Genomic DNA, 16,973 nt, shown 5'->3' on the forward strand with positions numbered 1-16,973 from the left:
CTTTGCTCACAGAAAACCTTCTTTTTGACAATTTGAAATATTTAAAACATTTCTCTTTTCTTTTTCTTGTGTATTGTAGAAGTTTGCTGTAATTTCTGACACATTTGTGATTAGTGTAAATTTGACTCATAGCTTTAAATGTTTAACATAGGCCTACATAATCCTACAATAACATGATATTTACAGTCGGTTTATTAAAAATGCTTTTCAGTAAAAGTCAACAGCAATAACTCCAATAACAAATGATAATTTTATTCAAAATGTATTTATTAAAAAATGCTTAACAATTCCTGTAATGAATGAATAGCACCACAAAATGGGATGTCTTTGAGCGCGTCGTGCGCCACTTCAACAGAATGAGGTGCCAGAACACCATCAACAATAGCCTCGGTCTTAGTTCGGGCACAACTAAATTTTTTGGCAGTGTCTGAATCGGAGAGGGTCTTTTTCAACAATGAACTCGTACAGTCCATAGATCGATAAGTGTTGTGATGTTTCACTGTGTGGAATGACCTTGCAGCCTCCGCTGCATTCACTGCATCCTCGTTCCCTGGTTTAACAAAGTACTGTGTGACCGAGCTAGCACTACTCTCAACTCGGACAGCTGTTTTGTGTTTCTCGGTCCAGGTGGCTTTTCAGATCCTTTGCACCTCCATTGGACACCGAGACATATGTGCCCGCTTTGCACACTGTGCACAAAGCCTCCCATTTGTCTCGACTCGGTCTGAAAGCGGGGAAACTCTTTTGTAAATCGTCGGTAAACATAGATTTGCGCTTTGGCATGTTGTTGGCGTACTGACAGCCACGCTATCTATCTTCTGATTAAGAACAGGGCTGCCCGCACTGACGCGGCTCAGGGATTACGTCACACGCAGCGCCGTGCGCAGTGCCCTAGTGCCTGTAAATTTAATGGTCCAATGAAGGTAATTTAAAAAACAGGACATTTCCTCACTTTAAAAAAAAAAACCCGGGACGCCCGGGACAGGACGTGAAATACGGACATGTCCCGAGAAATACGGACGTTTGGTCACCCTAATATCATTCATGTCAGAAATCACCACTTTCTGCACCAGGGCCGGCCCAAGCCTCCATGGGTCCCTAAGCGAAATTTGGTTTTGGGGCCCTTTAGTTCTGCGAACAATGTGGACTGGCTGTAATCAACAGCTAGACTATTAGATCATTCGCACACCTGCTATAAACTTATTGCATCTCTGGCAGTGCTGTTTACATTATATCCTATGCATGTATAACATACATGTATACATTTATCGGCCAGTTGATTTCTGGGCACCAATTTCCTTAATTTTGGGGGATCGTGATTGCCCGATATTTAAATTTAAAGCTGATCTTATCCCCTGATCTTATTTTTGTCAGCAAAGGTTTAAAAATCGGCCTCTGTCCTCCTCTGCGCTGCAGTGAGAGGTTTGACTGACAGACCGGCCCACCAGGTCAGGTCTGCACGTTTATAGTTAACAATGCAGTAGCCATGTAGCCTGATGGAAAACATTTTGCTAGACAATGTCAAACATTGAGAAGTTTTAATTATTCTTATCAAACGTTATCAAACACGGCGTTTTGAAACCAAAAAAACCTCAGAAATATACAGAGCCAAGCGGGTGTAACAGACAGAAAAGTGTGTATGTACGTATGTATGTATGTATGTATGTATGTGAATTTTACCCAAAATAATAATAATAATAATAGTATGTATTTATAATGAGATTTTTCATCGATGCATATGTTTAGACCCACTTAGTGGTGTGATGATTAACTGCACGCAAAGGGTTCTTCAGGAGCTCTCACGGCTTCTCCCACCAGAATTCTGAGGAATGCTGGTGGAGGTAGGTGCAAGTGAAGCAGCTCTTCACTACTTTTTTTTACTTAGGGTCATATTTTTCTAGTTCAACAATTAACAAAATACTGTAAAGTCATTTAACATCTACAAATATAATTTGTAAAGTTTTCTTGTGGTTGGGCTGGAAAAATATGACCCTATGAGTGGGAGCTGCACCAGTTGGTGTTCGTGGCTGACCACTCAGTCACGACACTAAGTGTGTCTTTTATTTTTCAGCTGTGGGGCCACTTGCATGCAGTCAGAAGTCACATTGTGAAGAGTGTTTTATTCTTTGTCGTACTAGGTGGGTTCAAAGTAGAAATTAAAGAATATATTTTTTTAAAAATTATTTTGTGAATATTGTAATTGTTAACTGCTATGGCAGTTGACTGTTATTTTACTGTTTTGTGTTGTTGAATGTTATTTTTGGAATAAGACTGTTTTGTTTTGTTTTTGAGGAATTGTTAGCTGTTTTACTGTTTTAAAAACTATACGACCACATCTAAAAAAAAAACAAAACAGAAAGTTTGTGAGTGATGGTTACCTTCATCAAGTGAAAACCCCCCTGATGGGGCATTTCTGCTTGAAATGCCCCATCAGAACAAAGAAGTCCCCAGGAAGGGCTCGCTCCAGAACACCTCCAACGACTCCGAAAAAGGTGGGTAATCTAACCTGCTGTTTGTCACGTAAGTACAAACAGTAAATGACTGAGGACAGATGGTACGACTGAGTTCCACTTTTTACAGGAATTTCAAAGATTGGGTCAGGAATTGAAGGATATCTTAAATTGTTTGGACTGACTGACCATGGGAGTATCAGGGTCAACACATCGGTGTCACTGAAAAAGCTTTCTGTCTTTATGTTGGAGTTTCAGCTGTCACATCATTCTGCAATTCCACACATATAACAGTTTAGAAGAGTAGTTGTAGTGACCTCTCGTTGTTCCTTTGGTAGGGGAATGACAGGACCAAGGTTACGAATAATACAGGAAGACTTCTGACATTGTTCACAATAGTCAGTTGTGTTAAATAATATATTGGGCCAGATAGTGCAACATATAAAACAAAAGGACTCCTGGCTTGTCCCAATGTACAAGCCAGGAATAAATGAAACCTTCATGTTTCAGTGTTTCATTTATTTCATTCTGAACTGCAAAGACTTCATCTGGGGGAAATACAGTATCTTCCTGAATGGTGGATTGCTGTAAAGAAAAACCTTGCAAACAATGACGTCTCTGTAAAAAGTCCAGATACTGAGCCACAAACCTTCAGGTAATACTCAAGTTCATAAAGCTATACGTTGTGGCATTCGTCCAACAGTTGAAGCATGAGTTGGAAAATTTGTGAAAGTACATGGTTGGCTCAAGATTTGCATCCACTCTGTCGAAATCATCTGTGTCATTTTGAATTTCATCTTGTGAGTTTTCTTCTGCTGAAGAGGATTCTTCTAATGATGAATCCTCAGAGATTTCTTCGAAATTTGTCACAATTTCCTTGCTGTTACAGCTTGGATTCACATCCAGGTCCATTATGTTTTTGGAAAGACTGGTAAAGACATTTTTTGTAATATCTGTGTTGGCAAAGAGTTAAGTGTGGTTGTAAAGGTAACTCACTAAAACTGTGAGCAAGCAAACACATCCAGGTCCATTTGGTCATGAGGAACATTGACACTTTAAAAAGCAACAAAGTTTTCTGATGCCTTTACTGTCAAATCCATAGTTGTGGTTTTGATGGTAACTTTCTCATCATTAGAGGAATCTTCCATGTCCTTTTGGTCTTCAGGTTTCAATGTCAAAAGCAAAGTATTTTCATCTCTCGTCCTCAGAGCTCTCTACAAGGACATTGTTGCCTCTTGTGATATATCCTAACAACTTTTCAACTCCCTTCGTAACAAGAAATCCAAGGTCCCATCACAGGCAAAAATCCTCTTAACTTGGTGTTCAGTTAAAATGGTTTGTAAAGTCAGTTTGAAGTCGTCTCTCTGGGATCGATCTACCTCCAACCAAGTTGAAAAGCAAACTGAGAATTCTTGTATCTCTTTGAACATTTATGACATCACTGATGAGAACATAGAGATTCTCATTAACATGATGATGTCAAACAACCTGTGTCAGGTTCTTGTTTGTTTTAGTTGTTATGGAAACACAAGGAGTTATGACTGGTGTAAGATTATTGTCAATTAAAAATGAATGCGTAGACATCTAAATTAGTAAATGTTAGTCAACAAATGTGCAGAAGTTTAAGTTTTGTATTTGTCCACTTTTCCAACTCATACATGCATGTAAAAATCTGAGAGCTGTGTGTGTCTGACACCCTGGACGAGAAAACCAAAAGAAAGAGAATGTGATGAATGACTGTTGCAAAACCTGTTGATCTATGTGTTCAAAATTCTTTCTTTTATCATCTCAATAAATTATACATAAATTTATAGCTATATAAATAAATGCATGAATAAATGAGCCAGAAAAGGGTAGAGTGCCTTCTCCGGGAGGATGTCCTGCCCCAAGTGGAGGAGTTGAAGTATCTCAGAATCTTGTTCAGAAATGAGGGAAAGATGGAGCTGGAGATTGACAGGCAGATTGGTGCAGAGTGTGCAGTGGAGCGGTGATGTGCTGGTCTGTCGTGGTGAAGAGTCAAAAAGTGAGGCTCTCAACTTACCGGTTTCTACATTCATCTACGGTCATGAGCTTTGGGTCATGACCAAAATAAAGAGGGCACAAATACAAGCAACCGAAATGAGTTTTTAGGGTGTCTGGGCTTTCTGTTAGAGATAGGGTGAGAAACTCAGTCATCCAGGAGGGACTCAGAGTAGAGCTGATGCTCTTTCACATCAAGAGGAGCTGTTTGAGGTGGCTAGGGCATCTGGTTAGGATTCCTCCTGGATGCCTTCCTGGTGAGGCACATCCAACCGGAAGGAGACCAGAGGAAGACCAGGGACACGCTGGAGAGACGATGTTCCTCTGCTAGCCTGGGGATTCCCCCAGATGATCTGGAACAAGTGGCTGGGGAGAGGGAAGTCTGGCCCTCCTTACTTCAAATATTCAAGGATTTTATTTTTTATTGTCATACCACCTTGCTTGATTGTGGTACAAATTTCAGACTCAGGTCCCAGATTAAGAAATTTACTACACACAAAGTGTGTGGAAAATGATAAGAAGAAAATGGATGGATGGATAAATAAATGCACACACCCCCACACGCTTGATACACATAGCACAATAGTATGTAGACAGTAATGTTAGCTAACTTGGTTGCCATTTCATTGTGTTAAAAATGTTCTACAAATTGTTCCACAAATGTTTAAAAAGTGAAAAATAAAAAAAATATATTTCAAATATAAAATAATTCTTGTGTGGAATAAAACATAGTAGAAAATATTATATATCTAGTCTTTATAGAAGAGTGTCTAGTCAAGCCATATGAGTTACATTGCAACAAAGGGAGAAGGTGCTCTGATCCAATGAAACCAAATGTGATCTTTTTAAAACCGACACGCTATGCGCTACATTTAATGGAAAACTATCACAGCACACTACCCTCAAAGTAAAACATGGTGGCATAGTTCATCCTGTTTGAATACCTTTCCATTACATGTAGCACTAATAAAATGCACTGAATTTTACTGTTGTACTGAGGCAAAACAAAATGTAAAAGAGGAAGTGTTGTGAATTTGGAAGTACACTGTTTAAATATAATAATACTTTATTGATCCCCTAAAGGGATCAATATAAAAATCATGAAAAAAAAATCTAATATCCCACAGCATTCTATTCATTACCAAATTATTTATGTTCTATTTCATACTACATACTGTAAATTCCACATCTGCATTAAGAAACAAATAGGAGTTTAAGAAACTACCAACCAAGTTAGGTCTTTATTTTCAAACATTTTTTAAATTAACATGATGCACACATCCTGTATTCATTTAATAACTGTCCCAACTTTTTTTATATTTGATTTGGCTTAAGTCTGTTTGTATAGTGACATGCAAAAACAGGGGAAAAAAAAGATAAAACCACTCAGTGGGTTTGTTTGTGCAAACCTACTGAGTGGTTTATTCAACAGTGTTGTATAAAGTACTGAAATCTCAGAGTCAAGTAAAAGTACAAGTACCTCTCCAAAATATGACTTTGGTAAAAGTCGAAGTCACTGACTGAAATGTTACTTGAGTAAAAGTCTTAAAGTATCTGAAACTTCTTGTACTTAAGTATGGAAATTACTGTAAAAATGGATGTACTCAAGTAATGTAATGAAAAGTACAAGTAAAAAGTAAAACAAAGCAAATGCAGGTTGAATGACATTTTTTATATTTTGGTAAACTTGTCAAATACACTTAAAATAATGTACACAACCAAGTGCAGGCAAAATTGAACCTGCTAATAGATATACCTGCAGGCATCATTTAGTTAAGAAAATTAGGTGCTTTACCTATAGCACAAGGTTAACTTAACCTGCTTTACAACTGAACCAGCTTCTTAGTATACCCTCCAGGACAGAAAATACAAAGTTTTTGTAAGCCTTAAGTTTTCCCTTCAAGTAAGGTCAGTGCTGAAAATGAGAAAAATAAATAGTACAGAAAATGCGGCCAACATGAAGAAAAAGAGCTGTTACGATTACTCCACTTCACAAATCAGTGAATCAGTCAATAGGTGGTGCACACAACTGGTCATTATGCAAAAAAAAAACAAAAACCCAGAAAACTTTGGAGTGGAGTGGGGGGGGGTGTGTGTGCGCTGCCCACTGACGCGGCTCAGGGATTACGTGACACGCAGCGCCGTGCGCAGTGCCCTACAATGCACTGTAAGCTATGTAATGTGTTTTGAGGCAATTGACCAAAATCCCGGACAATTTTTAAATTCCCCCCGGACATCTTTTAGGTCTGAAAAGTAGGACATGTCCGGGAAAAAGAGGACGTCTGGTCACCCTATCACCAGCTGGTGGTTCCCCTGGAGCCGTGTCCGACGTAGTTGCAGTCGTTGTGGTCTCCGTCTCCTGCTCCATGTGGCTGTTCCTGATTGCGAGACTTGCTTTGTGTTTAATGGGAGAAGCGAAACAGGTGTATCCTATTGGAGGTGATGAACAAGCCCAGGCAAGAAGGCTACGGACTTTGTTCGGTAGCCTGCTTGCTACTTGCTAATCAGTAGGTGGGATCAAAACACTTCGTTTCTCTCTCGCTTTTTTGTAACGAGTAACTAAACCACACATTGAAAATGTATCGGAGTAAAAGTACGCAATTAAGTTCGGAAATATAGTGAAGTAAAAGTGAAAGTCATCAAAAATTTTCATACTCCAGGAAAGTATGAAGTACTCCAAAATATACTTAAGTAAAGTAGTGAAGTATTTTTACTTCGTTACTATACAACACTGTTATTCAAGTTAAACTCTCTGCAAATACACAAGCTAAGTTCTTATCTGGTGAACAAGCTGATTCCCCAGACTTAAAAAAATTCTGAATACTGATTGATTCAAGGATCCCATACTGGACTTTCAACATAGAACAAGCCAGAGATACATGATCATTTATCTACATTTTGACAAGACATTTGTCTATACACTCCTCCATTTCCCACTCTTTATCTCATGCTTGGTTTGTGAGGAAAATCTTCAACTACATTCTGAAGTGCAGCAGAGCTTCACTCATTCCATTTTTAGAAAGCAATTTATCCAGTGACCTGAGATTATTTTTATTCATGTGTAACTCTAGAATAACCCAGTCGGTGGCTAAGGAGCACCTTTCCCAAATACGGGTCACAGTAATAAACAGATGTTCGTTTACACAGCAAACTGCAAGTGAGCTTGTGAAAATGTAATTTCTTCACCAATAAGTTTTTAGACAGGAAACATACCACAAATAACATACCATAATAACATACCACATAAAATCCAAACACACCAAAATGAGGAAAAAGTTATTTTATTAAGGAACAGAAATGACATGGTTCATGTCAAACGACACAGCAACCTTATACTGAGACAGGACAGTGAAATGTGGCAGCCTTCCTTGAAGCATCTGTTTTCCTCCTGCACCACTTCCACTAAACGGCAAGGATGGACTTGCCTGTTGCTGAAACCTAAACTGCAATCTGAACAAAAAGTGAAGATCTGACATTGCAAACTGACAAAGTAATAGATTTGAAATGTATATAGCAAGAACACAAAAAATAAAGAATCAGTCTTCATAAAAGCCCTCCAAATAAAGACTGTACATTAATGTATTGTACATTATGAAGTTAGATTACAGGTTGGGATTCTTTTGTACAAGTTCATACATACATTTTCTTTTCAGTTCTCAAGGTAGAAAAAATACATGCCTTTTCTGCTCCTCTATTAACATAAAGAAATGTTTAATTTAAACTAAATAAACTGTTTAACAACAGACTTTTACTGTAGTGAGTAAGTTACGGTCTATTATAAGCAGCAGAAAAGCCAGTACACTCGAGCTTTTCTTGACTCAAATGAAAACTGAAACCTAATGGTTGTTCGTGAACCAGAATACACTGGACCGTTAAAAAATAACTGATCAAATAAGGTTACAATACTGACATACATAAAGGAGCAGGGATATTTTAGTATGTGAACGTGCCTGTCAAAGAGGCAGTCAGTTGCGTCTCATTTTGACTTTGCGCCCTGAGCTCTCCTGGTGTTTATCGAGGTCTTCTGCACGTCTTCGGTAGTTCTCTGAGCTGGCGCTATGGTGACGGTGGCGGGACAGCGAAGGATGTCTATTCTCCTCTTTATCCATCTCCAGAACCCTTGGCCTGGTTTGCAGGGGAAAAAAGTCACATGTTGATCCACTTTTATATGTCTAGAGGAAGTACTGTAAGTCATCCTCAGGACAGTTCAGCATTGTACCTTAGATGATGATACATTTAGATTACCATTATGTAAAAAAAAATGTGTGCCAGGATGCACTTTAAAAATATTGAAAGAAATTACCCATTTTTAGTCAACTACAAGTTATCAACCAGGTTCTTTTCAAGTGATTTCTTTGATTCTACAGGAAATCACTTGATCAGTACTGTGGGATCATGAAACTGAACCAAAAATGCAGATTAATTTATTCATGATTCAACAAGGTTGTGGATTGCTTTTTAACACAAGGGCAAATTAGTTTGGATAACTTGTTTCCTTTAAGTACAAAAATAACAAATTTATTTTTGTACTCTGGTCGAGAACATCTCCCTTACTGCACAGGTACAAGGTTATCTGTTAAACCTATACATCACCACCAAATACGTTTTTCCTCACCCAGTTAAAATCTGGAATCTACTCCAACAATCCTTCAGTATAACTGGACTGTATGCATTACATCTGTATGCAAAATTGAAACAAACCTTATAGAAATGTGTTTATATGGATTATAGCCTTCACAAAAAAATCTAAAATAACTGAAAATAGTGGTTTTAAAGAAAACTGTTACTTTGTACTTTTGGTCACTTGCTACACTTTGTTTCAGCCATAAAAAGAACCAATTTGCACAAACCCAAACTGAACACTTATGATTTTTAATAATTTTCTATTTCCATTCACTGTGTAGAATAAAGACATGCAACTAGGCCTGTCGTGATAAACGATAAATCGATTAATCGTACGATAAATTAAAACTATCGACGTCATTTCAATTATCGGCATTATCGTCTCTTCCGGCCTTTTTCTCTTTCTGTTGATGACACCGAATGAAAAAAGGCTCAACTCCGGTGCTCTCCACTGACTCCTCCCTTCCTCGTGTCCTTAGTGTAAAGCCCAGCGCACACTACACGATCTTAGAGCTGTCGGCCGATTGTCGGCCCATTTTTAAAACCTGACAGATCACACATTAGCCGACAGAAATCCTAGGTATAACGGTTCGATCGGGTTCGTTCCTGCCGTGTGGTGTCCAACAATGGGCACAAAATAATGGCTGCAAGTTCAGTGAACTAATTTTAAAACCAGGCATTAATCAATGCTTTACTACAATCTACCTGCAATGCATGTGGCTAGTGTCAGTGTAAAGTCCTGACTGAATGAAAATCATTAGAACCTATTTACGTCACGTTAACGAAGAACAGCTGAAAAGTTACCGGGTTTATCAACTGCGTAGCAATTTCGCTCCAACTCCTCCTCTTGTCATTTCTATATTCTTTGCATGTTGAATAAACATTAATGTTGTTTCCACGTCCGCTGGACTTCGGGTTGCCCGTGTCAGCTGTTTGGGATTCCCCGACGTAATTTCCCCTCAGAAAACACTGAGGAGAATCCGTGCTTTCTGATTGGCTACCTGTCACATTCAACAGGCTGCGTTAAGATCCCAGTGGGGAAAACCCCTGATTTGGATCGGAGCGGCAACAACGATCTACCGTAACACACCACACAATCTTAGAAAGATCAACGTTTTAAGATTGTTGTATGGGGAAAAATAGGAGCAAAAAATCATGTAGTGTGAACTATTGCATCAGGTAGTAAATGTGCCCATCTTCTCTACTTAAATCTAATTATTACCTAAGGGCAACATAAAATACAGACTTCATAATCTGCACTCTTTTGGTTGAATGCAGTATTTATTTCCACTTTGGCTTTATGTTGTTTAGTTTTTATCAAGTACATTTTTTGTTAATGAAGACTGAGAATCCATTTTGTTTTTGGTTGTTTTGTTTATTTTGTTTATCAGCTCCAGTGTTAAATATTCTTTTGAAAATAAAGTGTATCTATCTTTGGCAGGAAGTCACATGCATTATTACGTCATTTCCATTACATTAGTGTAAAAAGGTCTTCAGACAATATTATCGTTTATCGCAATAATTTTTTGAGACAATTAATCGCTCAGCAAAATTTGCTATCGTGACAGGCCTACATGCAACTATGCAAATAATAAATAATTTCTACCAGTAGACCACTCAGTTATTTTGATTTGATCTGGAGTTGATCTCCAACATTTCACAAGAGTCTACTCAGCCAAATGGTTAAAATATCAATTAATGGAAATACAGTACTTTATAAAGATTATTAAAAATGCCTTATATTTATTTTTATTTGTTTTATCTCTACATTTGATCAAATCTACTCAACATAAATAATCACTAATATAGTTACCAACAATTATAGACCTGTTGCCCTGACAACCCACATGATGAAGGTCCTGGAGAGACTCCTGCTGGCCCACCTCAGTAAGCAGACCAGCACATACCAAGACCTCCTGATATGTGCTTGTCTGCTTGGAGACGCCATCATACACCTGCTTCAACAAACCCACTGTCATCTGAACTGTGAGGATCATGCTCTTTGATTTTTCTAAAACATTTAACACAATTCAGCCTGATCTGCTTTATCAAACTCCAGAAGATACAGGTGGAGGCCTCAACTCTGCAGCTGGTGGATGAGTTAGAAATGGACAAGAGGCTGAGTACAGAGAGCTGGTGGAACGCTTCGTGTCATGGAGGGAACAATCATCTCATCTTAAATGTAAACACAACAGTTGATTGTAGATTTCAGGATTAGATCAAATCCTATTTCCATCATGGGAGAAAAAGTGAAGGTAGTTGAAGAATATAAATACCTCGGTGTTCATCTGGACAACAGACTGGACTGGAGACGCAACAGTGAACCATCTATAATAAGGGACAGAGCAGACTGGACTTCCTGAGGAAGCCAAAATCCTTCAAGGTTTGCAGCAAGATGCTGCAGATCTTCTATCAGTCTATTGTTGAGAGCGTCATCTCTGCTGTTATCTGTTGGAGCAGCAGCATCAGAGCCAGAGACCTAAAAAGGCTCAACACCCTGATAAAGAAGGCTGGTTCTGTTCTGGTGATGACTATGGAAGCTTTGGAGATGATAATGCAAAGAAGGATTCTTCATAAAATCAAGAAAATTATGGACAACCCTGACAGTCCTCTACATGAGACTGTCTTGGGCAAACAGAGTGTTTTCAGTCAGAGGCTTCTCCAGACTTGCCACTACAAGAGATCTTTCCCGCCTACAACCACCACTACCTACCGTAACTCTTTACTTAAATGAGTTACACCAATATTTAATTTCACTTTGGGATCAGTAAATTATTGTTATTGTTAGTAAATTGAATTTGAATTGAAGTACAGGGATAACAAAACTGCTCATTTCAAATGTATTTAACAGGGTAGAAATTTGCAAACTGTTTTTATCCTTGCAGTCCTTCATAGAGATCATCTGGATAAGTGGGCATAAATACCTGTGAGCCGCATCTGGATCTGCTTTTCGATGAGAGCGTTTGGCTTTTAAAGGAGCAGGTCTCAGGGCAGGAGACGAACTTAAAGGGCTGTCTGAGTCCAGACGAGGTGCATCAGGTTTAGTTCTGATTAGAGACAAAGCTTTGAATAAAAACCTATTTGACCCGAGCAAATGTTGCCTTTTAAAACCAGAACTCTGACTCACTTTCTGAGGATGATTACTGCACGTCTCTCCTTGATGTCCTGAGGCCTGATGCAATGAGTGATGTCATCAGCAGCATAGCCACTGCAAATGAAAGAAAAAAAATTTGTTACCACGAAATCTGCTCTGTTCAACAACTGTGTCATGGAAAAGTATCAATATCCATACATTTTTTCCACATTGTCACATTACAACCACAAAAGTCATTGTGTTGTAGTAGGAATAAAAATCCAAAGAAGACAATATGAATCTAATAAATTAGAATATTAATACTGATGCAACATTTCTCATAGAGACTGAAAGTTCTGTAGCCTCCCTATTGCCTACCTGTGCAATTCTGTGTGAAAAAAATTCACGCTTCAAGCACAATCTGGGCTTTCTCCCCTTTACTTGAATTGTCTCGTTTGCAGCCGATTTTCTACCAGATCAACCAGGAGAAATTGTGAATTACATTGATTTTCTTCGTTGTTTTAGAATTAGATCCTTCCTGTAGTTTAGCAATGGCAGCAGAGGAAGTAAATTTCGCTGTTCAGTCAGTGTCGGCCACACTTCCAAATATTAAAGTAACATTAACAGCCGTCTCGTTCGGATCGATTTTTACAGCGTAGGCAGTTTCTGGTAAGCTTCAGGGAGATTATATGCGTCATGAGCAAACGTTAGCAATTGGGTAAAATTTTAAACTTCAGCACAGTCCACGCCTCCAGGAAGCAATCGTTTTCCAACAATAGTGAGCCAAGACCTTCCGAATGAAACAAGGGGCTGATTTTCACCAGGCTAAAAGTGGCTTTAATTTTTTTTTGTCTTGGGGAAGACATGATCCAAACGCATTCAGAGACATTCTTGACTCTCCTGTTCGCTAACTCCTTAATTACTTCTTTCATCATATTAGGTTTCTGACAATGAACACTATGCTCCTACATATTATAGGTAGTTAGTATGGATGGAGATGGTGTAAGTACAATAACACCATGGTGATGCATTCATTTGAATGCATGGTTTTGCAGGCTTGTCATCTTCATCCTACTGCTCTGGATCAGACTGTGGTTCCAACATGTAAGACTGGATGGACAAGTCCTCCACTGATGACATCTTTAATAAACTTTGGAACAAAAAGTATTGCTGCCATCAAACTACAAAAATGGCTGAATGGGGTGGAGAGGACGGCTCTGCAACCTAGACGGTGGCGGGGCGAGAAACCACTCATTCACATCAAAAATATGCATTTCCACTTGGATTAACTATCTTTATTATTTCCTTTTTTTATTCTACTTTTCCTGTAAAATTTGTTGTTTTTATTATCTGCCCCAAAAAGGTGCCTTTTAAATAAAATATATAATTATTATCATTAAACTAATTAGGCACGGCTCCAATACTCATACTGCTCCCCATGCCCCTCTATGAAGTGTTCACTCAATTGAAGTGCATGTAAAAATTTGAGAATTGGGACGGTACGCCCCTGTGTCCCAACTTTGACATCCAAAATGGCGGAACTGGTTACTGTTTAGCACTTGTGCTAAATAATAAAAAATAAGATAATTTCCTTATAGAACTTGTTTTCAACAATTTGTGTCCATCCCTAAATCTATCTCTGACATCCCATAATATCACAGAATCCCTTTTTTTGTTGTTGTGGACCACAACAACAAAACAAATTGATTTTAAATGTACAGAATAGGTATTTTTGTTTTCCAAAATGATTGCTGGAGATATTTGACTGTTCAGATGTGTTTTGTTATGACTTGTTGAATACAGAGCAAAATTTGATGTATTCACAAATGTTCAGTATTGAATTTCAGCACTTTACATTTGCCAAGATAGCAAAAAAAAAAAAGAACAGACAACAAAAAAAAACATTAAAATAAACTAACTTTGAATTTAACATTAGAAACATGATTACATAATCAACTGTTACTATAAAGACCCCATCTATTTTATGCAGCTAAAAGTTAAGTATGTATAAAGTGGAGCTAACGTACAAAGATCAAGTTAAGGACAAACCTACAGCACATATATAAAATTTTTTAAAAAGGCCTGATGCTACATTGTGAAAAATAAAAAGACTAATGGGATTAAATTGTCCATCTTAAAAGAAACTATGAATGTTGTGACTTTATAGACCAAAAATGTCAAAAGAAATTCATAAGGAACTCTGACATCAATTTTTCCCCCTCTACCCTGAGAAGAAAACATTTGTTTAAAAATCATAATGATACTTCTAAAGAAAATAAGAATCAAATAGTTTTCTATTCCGCTCCCACAAAATAAATTAAGACATTATTTCCATAATTATGTATAAAGTTTTCCCTGTACTGACTTTCTGTAAAAGAAATTCAACACCTAAGATCTCAATGAAATACATAACAATCTGTGGTTCTAAGGGGACAAAAATAAAAAAGGGATATGAATACTTTTACAGACACAATACATGAAGACATCTGATAAATGAGGTGAGCATGCTCACCTCAGTACTGTGACGCTTCCTCTCCTCACAGGCAGGACAAACACCGGCTCCGACACCCGGATGGGTTTGAATTGGAAGCGACAGCCAAAGCACAGCGCGCTGTCACTGAAGAAGGACACAGAGACAATGGGCCGTGCAAAGATGTGCAGGGGATCCACGTGGGACACGATGCATCCACCTGGTTGATAATCATTGATGACCGCACTGTTGACAAAACCCTCGGGGATCACCCCGTTGGACACCAGCCGCTTGATCACCAGCTCATGAACCCAGCTCGGGATTTCGTCTACCTCTCCTTTGCGGTACAGCCGCTCTTGACCCGGTCCGCGCCTCTCCAGCTGGGCTCCGTACGTGTACCCCTCGCCAAAGAAGTACTTGTTCCGGAGGGGCGCTCTATCCACCGTGTGCTCCCGATACTGTCCAGACTCTGCTTTGGCCACTACTTCATCGATCCTCTCCTCGATGCGGGCGCACTCCTCCGGGGTGAAGATGCTCAGCTGTACGACACTGCTCCTGACCCTGCGGGCTTCTTGCTCCCGGAGGTCAGAACTATCGTCGCTGTGCTCGTATTCATCGTCGTCCGACTCTCGATACTTCCGTTTTCGACCCTTCCCGCTGCCGTTGCTCGCTTGGTATTTGTTCCCGTATTCGTCCCGGTGCGGAGTCATGGACTTTAGCTTCTCTCTTAGGTCAGAGAATCCGCTGGCTGCCATGTCGGCCAAAACAATATGACCGCCGCGTTGCAAAAATAAAGGTTCCTAATTACACACAAAAAAACTAGCCTCAATGCTGCATTTCAGCACAAATTTACAACAGTTTGTTTGTTATGGACAAACTAGACCTGAATAAAATTACAAGAGTCAATTAACTCGCATAGCAACAACAAGCGCACAAAAGTAGCTCATGTTAGCTATGGCTCCTAGCTCAGTCTTTGCTTTGAAGCGTTACTCTTTTGTAACTATTCTTTTACATTTCATATATCTCCTATTTCAGAAACGAACGAAGAAGTTAAATATTGCGTCATCACCACTCTGCGTCCAGCTAAGGCAGAGAAGAGGCTAACGGTGTTAGCTGATAGCTTGTTAGCCCGGCTAGCCTGGCTTGGCCAGTCCGTCGCCGCCTGGAAATACTGACAAAACACGCAGCGACATGTCACCACCAAAATTCCCAATCTGGATATTTTTGAGCTTCTTCCAATAACGCTTGAAACAAGTAGAGCCAGAAACTATATTGTAAAATGAGCACAAAGCTAAATACGCCTTCTCAGTCAGTTTCTTCTTCTTCTTCTTTAGATTTCAACGGAAGCGTGCATCCATTATTGTTGCACTACTGCCATCTGTTGGATCCTAGTATCTATACCTCAAATTCTCAGAATGATCTCAGTATTTTTAAAAAAAACGAAAAATCTTCCTTTTCCCCTCAATACTATTTAACTGATCAACCACATTCTTAAATTTCAATTCCCTATTAAAACCTAATTCCGTTTTTAATAATCTTCTTTGATTTACATATTTTCTACAACTAATAAAAACATGTTCCATTGTTTCTACAGTATCACACCAACTCCAAAAACCTGTAAGATGTTTCCACATCTTAAAAAGAGTTCCATTTAAAAAACGGTGACCAGTTCTTATTCTATTTATAATTATCTCCTCCCTCCTGTTTGTTCCTCTAATCTTTACTACATCAACTGTATTTTGTATCATAAATAAATGCCTTCCATTTATTTCATTATCCCACCTAATTTTCCATATCTTCTTGCTTTCTCTCCAAACTATACTTTTGCCTTCATATTTAGATAACTTTACTGGCATATCAATATCTTCTTTTTTAATAGCCTCCTTAGCCAACCTATCTGCTCTTTCATTACCCAAAATACCTACATGAGCAGGAGTCCAAAATAATATAAAATTTTTATTTTGTTCACATATTCTATGATGAACAGCCATAACCTCATATAATATATTCTGATGATTATTTGTACATCCCTTTTCAATACTCAACACTGCAGATAATGAATCACCACAAACTATTACTTTATTTATATTAGTATTCTTGGCAGATATCCGTTATATTTCTTTCCTTAATATTTGATAATGATCTGTCTATATTAATATATTTCCATGTCCATGTAGGTCTCAAAGGCCACAATACTATTGGACTAAATTATTTGTTATATACATTAAATGATTTTGCTTTGTCATCCCCAACTCACCCAAAACTATTAATTTGTTCTTTTCCTCTTTCCCAACAATTTTCTAATACTTTCTTAACTGGATGATCTTCATTATGTCCT

General features: G+C 38.4%; 1 protein-coding gene across 1 annotated transcript; it reads right to left on the minus strand.

Annotated features, from left to right (window-relative positions):
• Positions 1-7,734: 7,734 nt before the first annotated feature.
• On the minus strand, positions 7,735-15,994 carry alkbh5 (alkB homolog 5, RNA demethylase). Its single transcript, XM_005811954.3, has 4 exons — positions 14,678-15,994; positions 12,220-12,300; positions 12,017-12,139; positions 7,735-8,594 (listed from the first exon to the last, which is right to left on the minus strand). The coding sequence occupies exons 1-4, from the start codon at positions 15,388-15,390 to the stop codon at positions 8,435-8,437; spliced, it is 1,077 nt and encodes a 358-aa protein (XP_005812011.1). The 5' UTR covers positions 15,391-15,994; the 3' UTR covers positions 7,735-8,434.
• Between the last annotated feature and the right edge of the window lie 979 nt (positions 15,995-16,973).

The sequence above is a fragment of the Xiphophorus maculatus genome, chromosome 5 (assembly GCF_002775205.1).
Source record: "Xiphophorus maculatus strain JP 163 A chromosome 5, X_maculatus-5.0-male, whole genome shotgun sequence".
NCBI classification, from domain to species: Eukaryota; Metazoa; Chordata; class Actinopteri; order Cyprinodontiformes; family Poeciliidae; genus Xiphophorus; species Xiphophorus maculatus.